Source organism: Hemiscyllium ocellatum, chromosome 38 (genome assembly GCF_020745735.1).
Source record: "Hemiscyllium ocellatum isolate sHemOce1 chromosome 38, sHemOce1.pat.X.cur, whole genome shotgun sequence".
NCBI lineage: Eukaryota > Metazoa > Chordata > Chondrichthyes > Orectolobiformes > Hemiscylliidae > Hemiscyllium > Hemiscyllium ocellatum.
The window spans coordinates 23,984,518-24,001,599 of record NC_083438.1 but is presented as its reverse complement, the minus strand read 5'-3'; the positions used below and the strand labels follow the sequence as shown (position 1 = coordinate 24,001,599).

Below are 17,082 nucleotides of genomic sequence, written 5' to 3'. Positions count from 1 at the left end.
CGCCTTCTGGGCAGTGAGGAGTGAGACGAGCTGACTGTACTGGCCGGCTCATCCCCCGGACAAAGCTGCCAGTCGGTTTGTGGGCGTGTGAATTTGTCTGCTTGCTCCCTGTAAGAATAATTTGTCTTGCAGCCAGGCCCAGCGCTGTGTGTTTAATCGTGGGATTGTTTACAGAGCTCGGCAGAGCAGGCGGGCTGTCCTGTGTTAACCCTTACCCTGAGTACACTGGGAATCCTGTCCAGCCATCCATGCTCTTGACTTCATTAACCCTCACCCTGAGTACACAGGAATTCTGCACGGTAACATGTATCCATTCACTCTGCCTGGTAAACCCATGTATTGTTGCACATATACGAGTGGATACTGACCAATGTAAAAGACGTGAGATACTGGTCTGTGTGAGGGCAGGAAATGGATCACTCTCGGTCAGTATGAGAGTGAGGTCGATATAGTCGAGTGAGTGCGTGACATCCGAATGGATGACAGTCACTGTGTGTGTGAGTGTGATATGGGTGAATATTGGTCATGTGGGTAGGATATGGGTGAGTATCTATAAATGTGAGTGAGATATGGGTGAATATTGGTCATGTGGGTAGGATATGGGTGAGTGTCTATAAATGTGAGTGAGATATGGGTGAATATTGGTTATGTGGGTAGGATATGGGTGAGTATCTATAAACGTGAGTGAGATATGGGTGAATATTGGTCATGTGGGTAGGATATGGGTGAGTGTATGTAAATGTGAGTGTGATATGGGTGAATATTGGTTATGTGGGTAGGATATGGGTGAGTATCTATAAACGTGAGTGAGATATGGGTGAATATTGGTTATGTGGGTAGGATATGGGTGAGTGTATGTAAATGTGAGTGAGATATGGGTGAATATTGGTCATGTGGGTAGGATATGGGTGAGTATCTATAAATGTGAGTGAGATATGGGTGGGTGGCAGTCAATGTGAGAGTGAGATACAGCCCGATATGTCAGTGTAAGAGTGAGATACACCTGAGTCTAGGCCCGTGTGTGTATGTGCACTTATGGGTGGATATCTGTTGCTGTGGCAATGGGATACAGATGAGTATCAGTCCGTGTGAGGCTGAGACATGTGTTGAAATCTGTTTGTGGCGTGTGTGCTACGCGGGTGGGCTTTTGCACAGCACACGGGTGTGAGATAGGACACACTGAGGGGTCTCGCGCTGTTTGTGCGTGAGGGCAACAGACAGATATCGGTGTGAGATGCGTGAAGAAGCTTGTTACACTCTGCAAGGGTGCACTGTGGGTGGTGTCCCTGTGTAACCTCACCATGGTCGCTGCTGTGTGTGTGTGTGTGTGTGTCTGTCTGTCTGTGTGTGTGTGTCTGTGTGTGTGTCTGTCTGTGCGTGTGCGTCTGTGTGTGTCTGTCTGTGTGTGTGTGTTGTGTGTGTCTGTGTGTCTGTCTGTCTGTCTGTGTGTCTGTGCGTGTGTGCGTCTGTGTGTGTCGGTCTGTGTGTGTGTGTTGTGTGTGTCTGTGTGTGTGTCTGTGCGTGTGTGTGTCTGTGCGTGTGCGTCTGTGTGTGTCTGTGTGTGTGTTGTGTGTGTCTGTGTGTGTCTGTGTCTGTGCGTGTGTGTCTGTGTGTCTGTGCGTGTGTATGTGTGTCTGTCTGTGTGTCTGTCTGTATGTGTGTGTGTCTGTGTGTGTGTGTGTCTGTCTGTGAGTGTGTGTGTATCTGTGTGTGTGTTTGTGTCTGTCTCTGAGGGGGGAATAGGGGGTGTGAGGAGGAAATGGGTGTGAGGGGGGAATGGGGGGATATTGGTGGTGGGGTTGTATGAGGGGAGAGAGGAGGGAGCATGGGGCCTGTCCAGAGGACGCGGTACTGCGCTGTGTTTGTCCGATGAGTCTACATGAGAAGTGGGGGGGGGGACAATGTTGGAGGGGGTGTGGGGTGGGGGAACGATGGACCCCTCTCCCCCCCCAGCCTGACTCGATGTTGCGCGAACAGGAAGTGGCTCCCCTTGCATGTGTTCACCCCTACTGTCTCCCCGCAGGCTCGCCAACCGGAGTTGAGTGCCCAGCCCAGCAGGAACGGGGAAGAGCCCTCGCGCCCAGGGGGTGCCCAGAAGCCTTCGGTAGCCATGGACCTGGACGATGGAAGCGACGCAGTGAGTAATCCCCACCCACCCCTCGCGCGGCGCCCTCTCCAGCTGGCTCCGCCTGCCTCTCTTATCTTCCAGGAGTTGGGAGCGCTGGAGGAACTCAGTGGGTCTGGCAGCAGCTGGGTGGCAAGTCCGGTCCCAAACCCCCCTCCCTCTGCACGGGACTGGGAGGAGCCAGGGTGGGCCAAGTTAAAACTCACACAACGCCGGGTTAGAGTCCGACAGGTTTATTTGGAAGCGCTAGCTTTCGGAGCGCTGCTCCTTCATCTGGTGGTGGTGGAGGTTAAGACCGTGCTGAGCTCTTCCTGCCCCTTCGTCCCTTCCTCACCCATCCCCTCAGCCCCCAGAGGAGAGTTAAGAAGTTGAATGAGTTTCCCTGAAAGAGGAAGTGAGGATTCCAGGAAGCTGGAGAGTCGAGAGGGCGGTGCTGGAAAAACACCACATCCAGGGAGCAGGAGAATCGACGTTTCGGGCATAGGTCCTCCATATCCCTGATGAAGGGATTCTGCTTGGAAAGGTGGACTCTCCTGCTCCCTGGATGCTGTGCTTTTACAGCACCCCTCCTTGTTCACTCCGCATCTGTGTTCTACATTGACCAGACTGGATAGGCGTGAGACATTTCCCTCACTCAAGGACATCGGCAATTCAGGCTGGGGGTTTCCTGACGTTGAGATGAGTTTCGCTCCCATCATTTCACTCTCCAATTCAGATTTTTAAATTTCAATCCAGATTTCGCCACGCGGGGAGGAGGTGGGTTTGAACCGGCTCATAGAATAGATCGTAGACTCCCGGCAGGGTGGAAACAGGCCCAACAAGTCGGCACTGACCCCCTGAAGGGTATCCACCCAGACCCATTCCCCTCCCCTATTACTCTGCCCTTATTCATAACTAACACATCCCTGGGCACTATGGGACAATTTAGCATGGCCAATCCACCCTAACCTGCACATCCCTGGGCACTATGGGACAATTTAGCATGGCCAATCCACCCTAACCTGTACATCCCTGGGCACTATGGGACAATTTAGCATGGCCAATCCACCCTAACCTGTACATCCCTGGGCACTATGGGACAATTTAGCATGGCCAATCCACCCTAAACTGCACATCCCTGGGCACTATGGGACAATTTAGCATGGCCAATCCACCCTAACCTGCACATCCCTGGGCACTATGGGACAATTTAGCATGGCCAATCCACCCTAACTTGCACATCCCTGGGCACTATGGGACAATTTAGCATGGCCAATCCACCCTAACCTGCACATCCCTGGGCACTATGGGACAATTTAGCATGGCCAATCCACCCTAACCTGCACATCCCTGGGCACTATGGGACAATTTAGCATGGCCAATCCACCCTAACTTGCACATCCCTGGGCACTATGGGACAATTTAGCATGGCCAATCCACCCTAACCTGCACATCCCTGGGCACTATGGGACAATTTAGCATGGCCAATCCACCCTAACCTGCACATCCCTGGGCACTATGGGACAATTTAGCATGGCCAATCCACCCTAACCTGTACATCTTTGGACTGTGGGAGGAAACCGGAGCACCCGGAGGAAACCCACGTAGACACGGGGAGAATGTGCAAACACCACACAGACAGTCACCCCCGAGGCTGGAATCGAACCTGGGTCCCTGATGCTGTGAGTCAGCAGTGCTAACCCACTGAGATACTCTGCCACCCTGTGATTTGAAGTCCCCTACACAAGGGAAAATATCTCTGCTATTTACCTTATCTATGTCCCTCGTGATTGTATAAACCTCCACATGGTCACCCCGCCCTCAACCTCCTACCCTCCAGCGAAAAGCGCGTCGGCCTCTCCTGATAGCTCAAACTCTCCAGGCCTGGCAATACCCTGGGTAAACCCTCCCCAATTTACCCATCTCCTTCCATCTGCAGGGCGACCAGAACTCTACACAGTACTCCAAAAGTGGCCTCACCAACGTCCTGTACCAGCTCAATGCCTCTACCCAGTGCTCTGACCAAGCGCGTTAAATGCCCCCTTTTACCACCCTGCCTCCCTATGATGCCACTTTCAAGGAAGTATATCTGGACCCCTAAGTGTCTGTCCGACAGCACTATCAAAGTCCCGACCATTCACTGTCGAAGTTAGTTTCACAAAAACGCGATACCTCTCATTTATCCAAATCTAGCTCCATTTGCCACCCCTCAGCCCAACTGTTGAAGATCTCTTTGTCATCTTAGATTACCTTCTCCACTGTCGACTGTACCAGCCATTTGAGGTGTCATCTGCACAGATATTAACCACACTCTGATACTCTCGCCCACTGTTCTGAACTGGTGCGGCCACCGGAGCATGTCAGCGCTGCAGATCAGGGTCACAGAGAGGGTACAACACAGGAAACAGACCCTTCGGTCATATGCCGGCCAGATATCCCCCAACCCAATTTGCCAGCACCCGGCCCATATCTCTCCAAACCCTTCCTGTTCTGATACCCATCCAGATGTCTTTTAAATGTTCCAATTGTCCCAGCCTCCATCACTTCCTCTGGCAGCTCATTCCATACACGTACCACCCTCTGCGTGAAAATGTTATCCCTTCTGTCTCTTTTATATCTTTCCCCTCTCACCCGAAACCTATGCCCCTCTAGTTCTGGACTCCCCGACCCCAGGGAAGAGACATTGTCTATTTATCCTATCCATGCCCCTCATGATTTTATAAACCTCTATAAGGTCACCCCTCAGCCTCCGACGCTCCAGGGAAAACAGCCCCAGCCTGTTCAGCCTCTCCCTGTAGCTCCAACCCTCCAACCCTGGCAACAACCTTGTGAGTATTTTCTGAAGCTGTTGAAGGGGGTGATGCTGAGAAGACGCAGCCAGTCAGCTGATGAAGGGCTCCTGCCCGAAACATCGACTCTCCTGCCCCTCTGGTGCTGCCTGACCAGCCTGTGCTTTTCCAGCCCCACACTCTTCGATAACTGCCAAGTTTCTCCAGCTGTTTCTGTTTGGGTTTCGGCTGACCACCATTGGCAGAGCTGGGGCTTCCCTGTGCAGGAGCTGCCGCGTCTGCTGGCTGCCTCCAGCGTTTTCTGGGCTTTATTTCGGGACTTCCCGCAAGGTTGGGCGTTGTGCCTTTTGTGTCAATTTACGTTCATCGCCAGAACGGCTTGGTTGGGGAGGCAGAGGAGATTTGTAAAGACCGAGGGGAAAAGGCACCTCGCCAGCCCTTCCAAACGCAATTTTAAAGGGAACTGGGGAAATAATGGGATGAAATGAGAGTCCTGGTGAAAGAGCCAAGGGAGTGAATAGGTCAGGGCTAGTAGAAGTCTGATGGACAGAATGGCAGTACCGAGTGATGGAGGGGGTCACGGTTCATACATGATCACAGTGAACAGACTGTTTCCTATTTCAGGCGTTATTTCTTCCATGTGTCTTCCTCCCTCCCTCTATCCTCCTCCAACCACCTTCACCCTTTACTGCAATCCCTCTGCCTCCATCTCTAACTCATCAAACCCTCCATCCCTGTCCCTTTCTCTCTCTCTCTCTCTCCCCACTTCTGTCTCTCCTCCTCCTCCACCTCTCGAACATCTCCCCTCCTGTCTACGTTCCCTCCTCCCAGTTGCATTCACTCGCGCCTCCTGTCTCTGGTCTCTCTCCCCCCGTCCCCGTGCCCTTCCTGTTGTGTCCCACCTCTCTGCTGCAGCTCTCCAATCTCTCAGTCCCCCATCTCCCTTTCCTCTCTCCTGCCCCTGTCCCCCCTCTCTCTCTCTCTCTCTCCCCCTGTCCGTTTGCTCTTCCCCTCTGCATCGCTACTCCACCTGTCCCTCATCGTGTTGCTCTCTTCTCTCTCTCTCTCGATTTCCCATCTCTCCCTCTGCTTGCCCCAGTCTCCAAAGCTCATCCGTCTCCTGGTACCCCCCTCTCTCTCCCCCTCCTTAGTCTCCCCCTCCATCTCCCCTTTACCACCTTCCCCCAAGTCTTCCCCTATTTCTCTTCCTCCCGGATCCTCTCCCACTCTCCCTCCCTGGTCTGCCCCCTCCTTGCTCTCCCCCTCTCCCTCTCTCTCTCTCTCCCTCCCTCCCTGGTCTACCACCCCCCCCCCACTCTCTCTCTGTCCCTGGTCTCCCCCCTCCTGGTCCCCCCCCCGCCCCTCTCTCTCTCTCTCCCTCCCTGGTCTCTCCCTCCCTGGTCTTCCCCCCTCTCTCCCCCTCCCTGGTCTCCACCTTCCCTCCCCCTCCTTGGTCTTCCCCTCGCTCGCCCCCCCTCCCCCCCCTCCGTGGTTTGCGCCCCCCACCCCCCCACCCCCTCTCTCCCCCTCCCTGGTCTTCCCCCCTCTCCCCTCCACACTGTCCCTTCCTGGTCTCGCCCGCGCCCCGCCCCCCCACACTCTCTCTCCCCTTTCCTACTCTCCCTCTCCCTGCTCCTCTCTCTCTCCCTCTCCCTGCTCCTCTCTCTCTCCCTCTCCCTGCTCCCGCTCTCTCCCTCTCCCTGCTCCTCTCTCTCTCCCTCTCCCTGCTCTCTCTCTCTCTCTCCCTCTCCCTGCTCCTCTCTCTCTCCCTCTCCCTGCTCCTCTCTCTCTCCCTCTCCCTGCTCCTCTCTCTCTCCCTCTCCCTGCTCCTCTCTCTCTCCCTCTCCCTGCTCCCGCTCTCTCCCTCTCCCTGCTCCTCTCTCTCTCCCTCTCCCTGCTCCTCTCTCTCTCCCTCTCCCTGCTCCTCTCTCTCTCCCTCTCCCTGCTCCTCTCTCTCTCCCTCTCCCTGCTCCTCTCTCTCTCCCTCTCCCTGCTCCTCTCTCTCTCCCTCTCCCTGCTCCCGCTCTCTCCCTCTCCCTGCTCCTCTCTCTCTCCCTCTCCCTGCTCCTCTCTCTCTCCCTCTCCCTGCTCCCGCTCTCTCCCTCTCCCTGCTCCTCTCTCTCTCCCTCTCCCTGCTCCTCTCTCTCTCCCTCTCCCTGCTCCTCTCTCTCTCCCTCTCCCTGCTCCTCTCTCTCTCCCTCTCCCTGCTCCTCTCTCTCTCCCTCTCCCTGCTCCTCTCTCTCTCCCTCTCCCTGCTCCTCTCTCTCTCCCTCTCCCTGCTCTCTCTCTCTCCCTCTCCCTGCTCCCCTCTCTCTCCCTCTCCCTGCTCCCCCCCTCTCCCTCTCCCTGCTCCCCCTCCCTGCTCACCCCTCTCCCCCCCTCCATGCTCTCTCCCTCTCTCCCCCTCCCTACTCCCTCTCTCTCCCCCTCCCTGCTCCCCCTCTCTCTCACCCCCTCGTTCCCTCTCTCCCCCTCCCTGCTCCCTTTCTCTCCCCCTCCCTGCTCTCTCCCTCTATCTCCCCCTCCCTGCTCCCTCTCTCTCCCCCCTCCCTCCTCCCTCTCTCCCCCCCTCCCTCCTCCCTCTCTCCCCCTCCCTGCTCCCTCTCTCTCCCCCTCCCTGCTCTCCCTCTCTGCACCCCTCCCTGCTCTCTCTCCCTCTCCCTCTCCCTGCTCTCTCCCCCTCTCTCGCTCTCACTCCCCCAACCCTGCTCACTGTCTCTCCCCCTCCCTGCTCCATCTCTCTCGCTCCCTGCTCCTTCTCTCCCCCTCCCTGCTCCTTCTCTATCCCCCTCCCTGCTCCCTCTCTTTCCCTCCCTGCTCCCCCTCTCTATCCCCCCCTTCCCTGCTCCCTCTCTCTCCCCTTCCCTTCTCCCCCTCTCTCTCCCTCCCTGCTCCCTCTCTCCCTCTCCCTCTTGCCTGTTCCTTGCCCCCTCTTTCCCCGGTCACTGCCCTCTGTGTCTCTGTCCCGTTGTGCCCACTCCCCTAGCCCGGGGATTCCTGCTCTCGGTCTCCGTACACCAGTGTGGAACGTGTTGGACTCTGAGGATGGCCACACCTCGTGCAGCCTTCCCTGGAGCCCGAGAGCGGTTGGGGCTGCCTTTAGAGTGCGGTCTGTCTCCGTTTGTCCTGAACGAACGCGGCGGTGGTTTTGCGCGCTGATGCGGTGCCTGGTTCTCGTTTCAGCGTTTGCCGTTCGGGAGGGCGCATGGAGCCAACAACCCCGCCATGTTGATCATCGGAGCGGAGGACGAGGAATTCGAGAATGACATCGATCCGGTGAGTGGCTGGCAGAGGGGACCCTCTCACAGCAGGAGTGGTCAACACTTCCCCCACCGCCCCCTCTCGGAGGTCGGTACCCGAGGTTTTGCGGGGAGGGGGGGTGGGGGGGTGGTGCATAATGTTTCACTCTCCCGAATTTATCTCCAACCCGGCATCATGAGGGTCTCCAATCTGACCGACACAATAAACCCATGCTAAATTGTCCCATAGTGTCCAGGGATGTGCATGGCCAATCCACCCGAACCTGCACATCTTTGGACTGTGGGAGGAAACCGGAGCACCCAGAGGGAAACCACACAGACACGGGGAGAACGTGCAAACTCCACACAGACAGTCGCCCCTGAGGCTGGTTTTGACCCCGCGTCGCTGGCGCCGTGAGGCAGCAGCGCTAACCCAATGAGCCACCATTCCATACCGTCATGGCAGATCATACAGGATGGGATTGAGGCGGACCACGTTATGAGAGGTGTGGGTGGGCAGACACACTTGGGCCGTCCGCTGGGGTGGTGTTGGCGGGAGCATACGCTTTGTTGGGTGACAGGTGCCATACCAATGCAGGCCGATTGTCAGTCTGTGGGCCCCCTGCCTAACGCCCACTTTTCTTGCCCCCCACCCCTCCTTCCCCTCAGAACGTGGACGACAACTGCAGTCACTTCCAGTGCATTGAGTTGCTGAAGGACCGGCCTACCTACCTGATTATCTTCCTCCATCACGTCATCCTGCAGTTTGACGCTTCTTACGTGGTGAGTGCCACATCTTCGGCATACACCCCCCCACCCTAAGTGTGTCTGAGGGAGGGGTGTTTGAAGGGGGTGTGTCTGAGGGAGGGGTGTTTCAGGAGGAACGTGTCTGAGGGCGGAGTGTTTGAGGGGGGAGTGTGTGTCTGAGGGAGGAGGGTTTGAGGGGTGAGTGTGTCTGAGGAAGGGGTGTTTGAGGGGGGAGTGTGTCTGAAGGAGGGGTGTTTGAGGGGGTGTGTGTCTGAGGGAGGGGTGTTTGAGGGGGGAGTGTGTCTGAGGGAGAGGTGTTTGAGGGGGGAGTGTGTCTGAAGGAGGGGTGTTTGAGGGGGGAGTGTGTCTGAGGGAGGGGTGTTTGAGGGGGGAGTGTGTCTGAGGGAGAGGTGTTTGAGGGGGGAGTGTGTCTGAAGGAGGGGTGTTTGGGGGTGTGTGTCTGAGGGAGGGGTGTTTGAGGGGGGAGTGTGTCTGAGGGAGAGGTGTTTGAGGGGGGAGTGTGTCTCAGGGAGGGGTGTTTGAGGGGTCTGTGTCTGAGGGAGAGGTGTTTGAGGGGGGAGTGTGTCTGAGGAAGGGGTGTTTGAGGGGTCTGTGTCTGAGGGAGAGGTGTTTGAGGGGGGAGTGTGTCTGAGGGAGGGGTGTTTGAGGGGGGAGTGTGTCTGAGGGAGGAGGGTTTGAGGGGGGAGTGTGTCTGAGGGAGGGGTGTTTGAGGGGGGAGTGTGTGTCTGAGGGAGGAGGGTTTGAGGGGGGAGTGTGTCTGAAGGAGGGGTGTTTGAGGGGGTGTGTGTCTGAGGGAGGGGTGTTTGAGGGGGGAGTGTGTCTGAGGGAGAGGTGTTTGAGGGGGGAGTGTGTCTGAAGGAGGGGTGTTTGAGGGGGGAGTGTGTCTCAGGGAGGGGTGTTTGAGGGGGGAGTGTGTCTGAGGGAGAGGTGTTTGAGGGGGGAGTGTGTCTGAGGGAGGAGGGTTTGAGGGGGGAGTGTGTCTGAGGGAGGGGTGTTTGAGGGGGGAGTGTGTCTGAAGGAGGGGTGTTTGAGGGAGTGTGTCTGAGGGAGGGGTGTTTGAGGGAGTGTGTCTGAGGGAGGGGTGTTTGAGGGGGGAGTGTGTCTGAGGGAGGGGTGTTTGAGGGGGGAGTGTGTCTGAAGGAGGGGTGTTTGAGGGAGGAGTGTGTCTGAGGGAGGGGTGTTTGAGGGAGTGTGTCTGAGGGAGGGGTGTTTGAGGGGGGAGTGTGTCTGAGGGAGGGGTGTTTGAGGGAGTGTGTCTGAGGGAGGGGTGTTTGAGGGGGGAGTGTGTCTGAGGGAGGGGTGTTTGAGGGAGTGTGTCTGAGGGAGGGGTGTTTGAGGGGGGAGTGTGTGTCTGAGGGAGGGGTGTTTGAGGGAGTGTGTCTGAGGGAGGGGTGTTTGAGGGGGGAGTGTGTCTGAGGGAGGGGTGTTTGAGGGGGGAGTGTGTCTCAGGGAGGGGTGTTTGAGGGGTCTGTGTCTGAGGGAGAGGTGTTTGAGGGGGGAGTGTGTGTCTGAGGGAGGGGTGTCTGAGGGAGTGTGTCTGAGGGAGGGGTGTTTGAGGGAGTGTGTCTGAGGGAGGGGTGTTTGAGGGGGGAGTGTGTCTGAGGGAGTGTGTCTGAGCGAGGGGTGTTTGAGGGAGTGTGTCTGAGGGAGGGGTGTTTGAGGGGGGAGTGTGTCTGAGGGAGGGGTGTTTGAGGGAGTGTGTCTGAGGGAGGGGTGTTTGAGGGGGGAGTGTGTCTGAGGGAGGGGTGTTTGAGGGAGTGTGTCTGAGGGAGGGGTGTTTGAGGGGGGGTGGTGTATCTCAGATGTCAATGGGCTGTATCCCGAGGCTGGGTCATTGAGGAAGCGTGTGGTGCCGGATGAAGGGCGTGGTGCCGGAGGAAGGGCGTGTTGCCGGAGGAAGGGCGTGTTGCCGGCGGAAGGGCGTGGTGCCGGAGGAAGGGCGTGTTGCCGGAGGAAGGGCGTGGTGCCGGAGGAAGGGCGTGTTGCCGGCGGAAGGGCGTGGTGCCGGAGGAAGGGCGTGTTGCCGGAGGAAGGGCGTGGTGCCGGAGGAAGGGCGTGTTGCCGGCGGAAGGGCGTGGTGCCGGAGGAAGGGCGTGTTGCCGGAGGAAGGGCGTGGTGCCGGAGGAAGGGCGTGGTGCCGGATGAAGGGCGTGGTGCCGGAGGAAGGGCGTGGTGCCAGAGGAAGGGCGTGGTGCCGGAGGAAGGGCGTGGTGCCGGAGGAAGGGCGTGGTGCCAGAGGAAGGGCGTGTTGCCGGAGGAAGCGTGTGGTGCCGGAGGAAGGGCGTGTTGCCGGCGGAAGGGCGTGGTGCCGGAGGAAGGGCGTGTTGCCGGAGGAAGGGCGTGGTGCCGGAGGAAGGGCGTGTTGCCGGCGGAAGGGCGTGTTGCCGGAGGAAGGGCGTGGTGCCAGAGGAAGGGCGTGTTGCCGGAGGAAGCGTGTGGTGCCGGAGGAAGGGCGTGTTGCCGGCGGAAGGGCGTGGTGCCGGAGGAAGGGCGTGTTGCCGGAGGAAGGGCGTGGTGCCGGAGGAAGGGCGTGTTGCCGGCGGAAGGGCGTGGTGCTGGATGAAGGGCGTGTTGCCGGCGGAAGGGCGTGGTGCTGGATGAAGGGCGTGTTGCTGGCGGAAGGGTGTGGTGCCGGAGGAAGCGCGTGGTGCCGGAGGAAGGGCGTGTTGCTGGCGGAAGGGTGTGGTGCCGGAGGAAGGGCGTGGTGCCAGAGGAAGCGTGTGGTGCCGGAGGAAGGGCGTGTTGCCGGCGGAAGCGTGTGGTGCCGGAGGAAGGGCGTGTTGCCGGCGGAAGGGCGTGGTGCCAGAGGAAGGGCGTGGTGCCGGAGGAAGCGTGTGGTGCCGGAGGAAGGGCGTGTTGCCGGCGGAAGGGCGTGGTGCCGGAGGAAGGGCGTGTTGCCGGCGGAAGGGCGTGGTGCCAGAGGAAGGGCGTGTTGCCGGAGGAAGGGCGTGGTGCCGGAGGAAGGGCGTGGTGCTGGATGAAGGGCGTGTTGCCGGAGGAAGGGCGTGTTGCCGGCGGAAGGGCGTGGTGCTGGATGAAGGGCGTGTTGCTGGCGGAAGGGTGTGGTGCCGGAGGAAGCGCGTGGTGCCGGAGGAAGGGCGTGTTGCTGGCGGAAGGGCGTGGTGCCGGAGGAAGGGCGTGTTGCCGGCGGAAGGGCGTGGTGCCAGAGGAAGGGCGTGGTGCCGGAGGAAGCGTGTGGTGCCGGAGGAAGGGCGTGTTGCCGGCGGAAGGGCGTGGTGCCGGAGGAAGGGCGTGTTGCCGGCGGAAGGGCGTGGTGCCAGAGGAAGGGCGTGTTGCCGGAGGAAGGGCGTGTTGCCGGAGGAAGGGCGTGGTGCTGGATGAAGGGCGTGGTGCTGGATGAAGGGCGTGTTGCCGGCGGAAGGGCGTGGTGCCGGAGGAAGGGCGTGTTGCCGGCGGAAGGGCGTGGTGCCAGAGGAAGGGCGTGTTGCCGGAGGAAGGGCGTGGTGCCGGAGGAAGGGCGTGGTGCTGGATGAAGGGCGTGGTGCTGGATGAAGGGCGTGTTGCCGGAGGAAGGGCGTGGTGCCGGAGGAAGGGCGTGGTGCCGGATGAAGGGCGTGTTGCCGGAGGAAGGGCGTGTTGCCGGAGGAAGGGCGTGTTGCCGGAGGAAGGGCGTGGTGCCGGAGGAAGGGCGTGTTGCCGGAGGAAGGGCGTGTTGCCGGAGGAAGGGCGTGTTGCCGGAGGTAGGGCGTGGTGCCGGAGGAAGGGCGTGTTGCCGGCGGAAGGGCGTGGTGCCGGAGGAAGGGCGTGTTGCCGGCGGAAGGGCGTGGTGCCGGAGGAAGGGCGTGGTGCCGGAGGAAGGGCGTGGTGCTGGATGAAGGGCGTGGTGCCGGAGGAAGGGCGTGTTGCCGGAGGAAGGGCGTGTTGCCGGAGGAAGGGCGTGGTGCCGGAGGAAGGGCGTGGTGCTGGATGAAGGGCGTGTTGCCGGAGGAAGGGCGTGTTGCCGGCGGAAGGGCGTGGTGCTGGATGAAGGGCGTGTTGCCGGAGGAAGGGCGTGGTGCCGGAGGAAGGGCGTGTTGCCGGCGGAAGGGCGTGGTGCTGGATGAAGGGCGTGTTGCCGGAGGAAGGGCGTGTTGCCGGCGGAAGGGCGTGGTGCTGGATGAAGGGCGTGTTGCCGGAGGAAGGGCGTGGTGCCGGAGGAAGGGCGTGTTGCCGGCGGAAGGGCGTGGTGCCGGATGAAGGGCGTGTTGCTGGCGGAAGGGTGTGGTGCCGGAGGAAGCGCGTGGTGCCGGAGGAAGGGCGTGTTGCTGGCGGAAGGGTGTGGTGCCGGAGGAAGCGCGTGGTGCCGGAGGAAGGGCGTGTTGCTGGCGGAAGGGTGTGGTGCCGGAGGAAGGGCGTGGTGCCGGAGGAAGGGCGTGGTGCCGGATGAAGGGCGTGGTGCCGGAGGAAGGGCGTGTTGCCGGCGGAAGGGTGTGGTGCCGGAGGAAGGGCGTGGTGCCGGAGGAAGGGTGTGGTGCCGGAGGAAGGGTGTGGTGCCGGATGAAGGGCGTGGTGCCGGATGAAGGGTGTGGTGCCGGATGAAGGGCATGGTGCCGGAGGAAGGGCGTGGTGCCGGAGGAAGCGCGTGGTGCCGGAGGAAGGGCGTGGTGCCGGATGAAGGGCGTGGTGCCGGATGAAGGGTGTGGTGCCGGATGAAGGGCGTGGTGCCGGATGAAGGGTGTGGTGCCGGAGGACGGGCGTGGTGCCGGAGGACGGGCGTGTTGCTGGCGGAAGGGCGTGGTGCCGGATGAAGGGCGTGTTGCCGGAGGAAGGGCGTGTTGCTGGCGGAAGGGCGTGGTGCCGGATGAAGGGTGTGGTGCCGGATGAAGGGCATGGTGCCGGAGGAAGGGCGTGGTGCCGGAGGACGGGCGTGGTGCCGGAGGACGGGCGTGGTGCTGGCGGAGATGTGTTGGGATGGTCTGAGTGTGGCTATTCAGTGCCGGGGTGCCTGTCTGGGAGGTGTGGGGACAGTGACCGACAGTAGAGGGAGGTGAAGGTCAGGGAGGTTTGGCTGAGGCGAATGTTGAGAGGGAAGTTTGGAGTTTCCGGTGGGTATTGACGGTGGGAATCTGTTGGTGGGGTTTATCTGGGGGAGAGTAAATCAGACCCCACGCTGGGATTGGTGATTTAATCATCACGTGTGTGTGCGTGTGTCTGTGAAGCGTGCTCTGGGAATTGGATGGGTCCTTGGCGTTGGGCGTTTACTGGGTCTAACTGCTGCTCTCTCGACAGTTGTGTTATCTCCATGGCGAGATGTTTAAGAGAGCCAACGTCAAAGACGCTCGCAGGATGTTTGTGGATTATTTTCATACCTTTCTGGACCGGGGGGCGGTAGGTTTACCTCAGAATTCATTGACCCCCCCCCTTTCCAACCCACCACCCGGCCACCAGACCCCTCCTGTGATACACCGCACTGAGCCACACGTCTCATAGCTTCAGGAAACACTTCACAACATTGTGGAGGGAGCCTTACCTAGCCGTGTGCTGTCCCTGTCCTGGGAGTGTTTGATGAGGGGACAGTGTAGAGGGAGCTTTACTCTGTATCTAACCCCGTGCTGTCCCTGTCCTGGGAGTGTTTGATGGGGGGACAGTGTAGAGGGAGCTTTATCCTGTACCTAACCCTGTGCTGTCCCTGTCCTGGGAGTGTTTGATGGGGGGACAGTGTAGAGGGAGCTTTACTCTGTATCTAACCCCGTGCTGTCCCTGTCCTGGGAGTGTTTGATGAGGGACAGTGTAGAGGGAGCTTTACTCTGTATCTAACCACGCGCTGTCCCTGTCCTGGGAGTGTTTGATGAGGGACAGTGTAGAGGGAGCTTTACTCTGTATCTAACCCCGTGCTGTCCCTGTCCAGGGATGGGGAGACAGTGTAGAGGGAGCTTTACTCTGTATCTAACCCCGTGCTGTCCCTGTCCAGGGATTGGGGGACAGTGTAGAGGGAGCTTTACTCTGTATCTAACCCTGTGCTGTCCCTGTCCTGGGAGTGTTTGATGGGGGACAGTGTAGAGGGAGCTTTACTCTGTATCTAACCCCGTGCTGTCCCTGTCCCTGGGAGTGTTTGATGGGGGGACAGTGTAGAGGGAGCTTTACTCTGTATCTAACCCCGTGCTGCCCCTGTCCTGGGGAGTGTTTGATGGGGGGACAGTGTAGAGGGAGCTTTACTCTGTATCTAACCCTTTGCTGTCCCTGTCCTGGGAGTGTTTGATGGGGGGACAATGTAGAGGGAGCTTTACTCTGTATCTAACCCCGTGCTGTCCCTGTCCTGGGGAGTGTTTGATGGGGGGACAGTGTAGAGGGAGCTTTACTCTGTATCTAACCCTGTGCTGTCCCTGTCCTGGGAGTGTTTGATGGGGGGACAATGTAGAGGGAGCTTTACTCTGTATCTAACCCCGTGCTGTCCCTGTCCTGCGATGGAGGGACAGTGTAGAGGGAGCTTTACTCTGTATCTAACCCTGTGCTGTCCCTGTCCTGGGAGTGTTTGATGGGGGGCAGTGTAGAGGGAGCTTTACTCTGTATCTAACCCCGTGCTGTCCCTGTCCCTGGGAGTGTTTGATGGGGGGACAGTGTAGAGGGAGCTTTACTCTGTATCTAACCCCGTGCTGTCCCTGTCCTGGGAGTGTTTGATGGGGGGACAGTGTAGAGGGAGCTTTACTCTGTATCTCTCCCTGTGCTGTCCCTGTCCTGGGAGTGTTTGATGGGGAACAGTGTAGAGGGAGCTTTACTCTGTATCTCTCCCTGTGCTGTCCCTGTCCTGGGAGTGTTTGATGGGGGAACAGTGTAGAGGGAGCTTTACTCTGTATCTCTCCCTGTGCTGTCCCTGTCCTGGGAGTGTTTGATGGGGGGACAGTGTAGAGGGAGCTTTACTCTGTATCTCTCCCTGTGCTGGTGCTGAATTTTAAACGAAATGAAATCCCTACAAAGGACTGAGCCGGGGATGGAGCGGAGGAGTGGAATTTTGGGTTGTTCCTGTCCAGATGGGACTGAATGGCCTCTCCCTCCGCGGGCTGGGAGAGTCCAGGTCAGCTCCAGGCCACCAGAGGCCTGGGCCTTCCCTGTACCAACCACCTCTCCCCACCCCCTCCTCCTGCCCTCTCTGCTTGGGCTTCTGTCCTGTTCTTGAACCCCGACCCCTGACCCTGTCACCCCAGACCGCGCTGACCCTCGCTGCTGGGGGGGCGGGATGCTGCCCCCGAACCGCGCCCCCCCCTCTGTTCCACCCTGCCATCCCTCCCTCTGCCCACCCCCTTGCCTTCAACATCCCATACAACCCCCACCTCATCTGCCACCCCTTCTCCCTTCACCTCCCCACCGCCCCTGCCTTCAGTAGTGAGGGATGGTCTTGATATCGTGCTTCTCTGGTCTTCGTTCCAGGTCCTCAGGGTCCCAGTACCGCATGATATTTCCTTTGAGCTGGGTAAGTGCATTTGATGCAGCGTTTCCTCTTTGGGGGGGCTGAGGATCAGGAAAAGTAGGGGTGGCGTGCCGGAGCGGGGAACCGTGATCACTGTCCGGGAAATTTTCAGGCATGTCTCCCTCACCTGGGATTTTTTTTTTAAGCTACGTTTTTTCGATTAGATTCCCCCCAGAGTGGAAACAGGCCCAACCAGTCCACACCGACCCTCCAAATTGTCCCAACATGACTCATTTCCCGCTGACTAATGTACCCAACACTATGGGACAATTTAGCATGGCCAATCCACCCTAACCTGCACATCCCTGGGCACTATGGGACAATTTAGCATGGCCAATCCACCCTAACCTGCACATCCCTGGGCACTATGGGACAATTTAGCATGGCCAATCCACCCTAACCTGCACATCCCTGGGCACTATGGGACAATTTAGCATGGCCAATCCACCCTAACCTGCACATCTTCGGACTGTGGGAGGAAACCGGAGCACCCGGAGGAAACCCACACAGACACGGGGAGAACGTGCAAACTCCAGACAGTCTCCTGAGTCGGGGATCGAACCCAGTTCCCTGGTGCCGCGGGGTAGCAGTGCTAACCCACTGAGCCACCTGCGATGTTACTACACAGCTCTGGAACAGGTGGGACTGCTGCCCGGCCCTCCTGCCTCTGAGGTGCCAACAGTACCGCCTTCTACATGTGATCATCCCAGACACTCCCTGAGGGTGAGGGGTGACCTGCACGGGTGTTTATAAAATCATGTGGGGGTGCGGGAGGGT

General features: G+C 59.0%; 1 protein-coding gene across 1 annotated transcript in view; it reads left to right on the top strand.

Annotated features, from left to right (window-relative positions):
• Positions 1 to 17,082, top strand: part of LOC132833908 (rho guanine nucleotide exchange factor 1-like) — a 106,833-nt gene that overhangs the window by 53,198 nt on the left and 36,553 nt on the right. Inside the window, exons 2-6 of the mRNA XM_060852567.1 lie at positions 2,024 to 2,137; positions 8,077 to 8,169; positions 8,802 to 8,915; positions 14,130 to 14,228; positions 16,266 to 16,308. Coding sequence (XP_060708550.1) covers positions 2,024 to 2,137; positions 8,077 to 8,169; positions 8,802 to 8,915; positions 14,130 to 14,228; positions 16,266 to 16,308 — 463 coding nt within the window. The remainder of the gene's footprint in view (positions 1 to 2,023; positions 2,138 to 8,076; positions 8,170 to 8,801; positions 8,916 to 14,129; positions 14,229 to 16,265; positions 16,309 to 17,082) is intronic.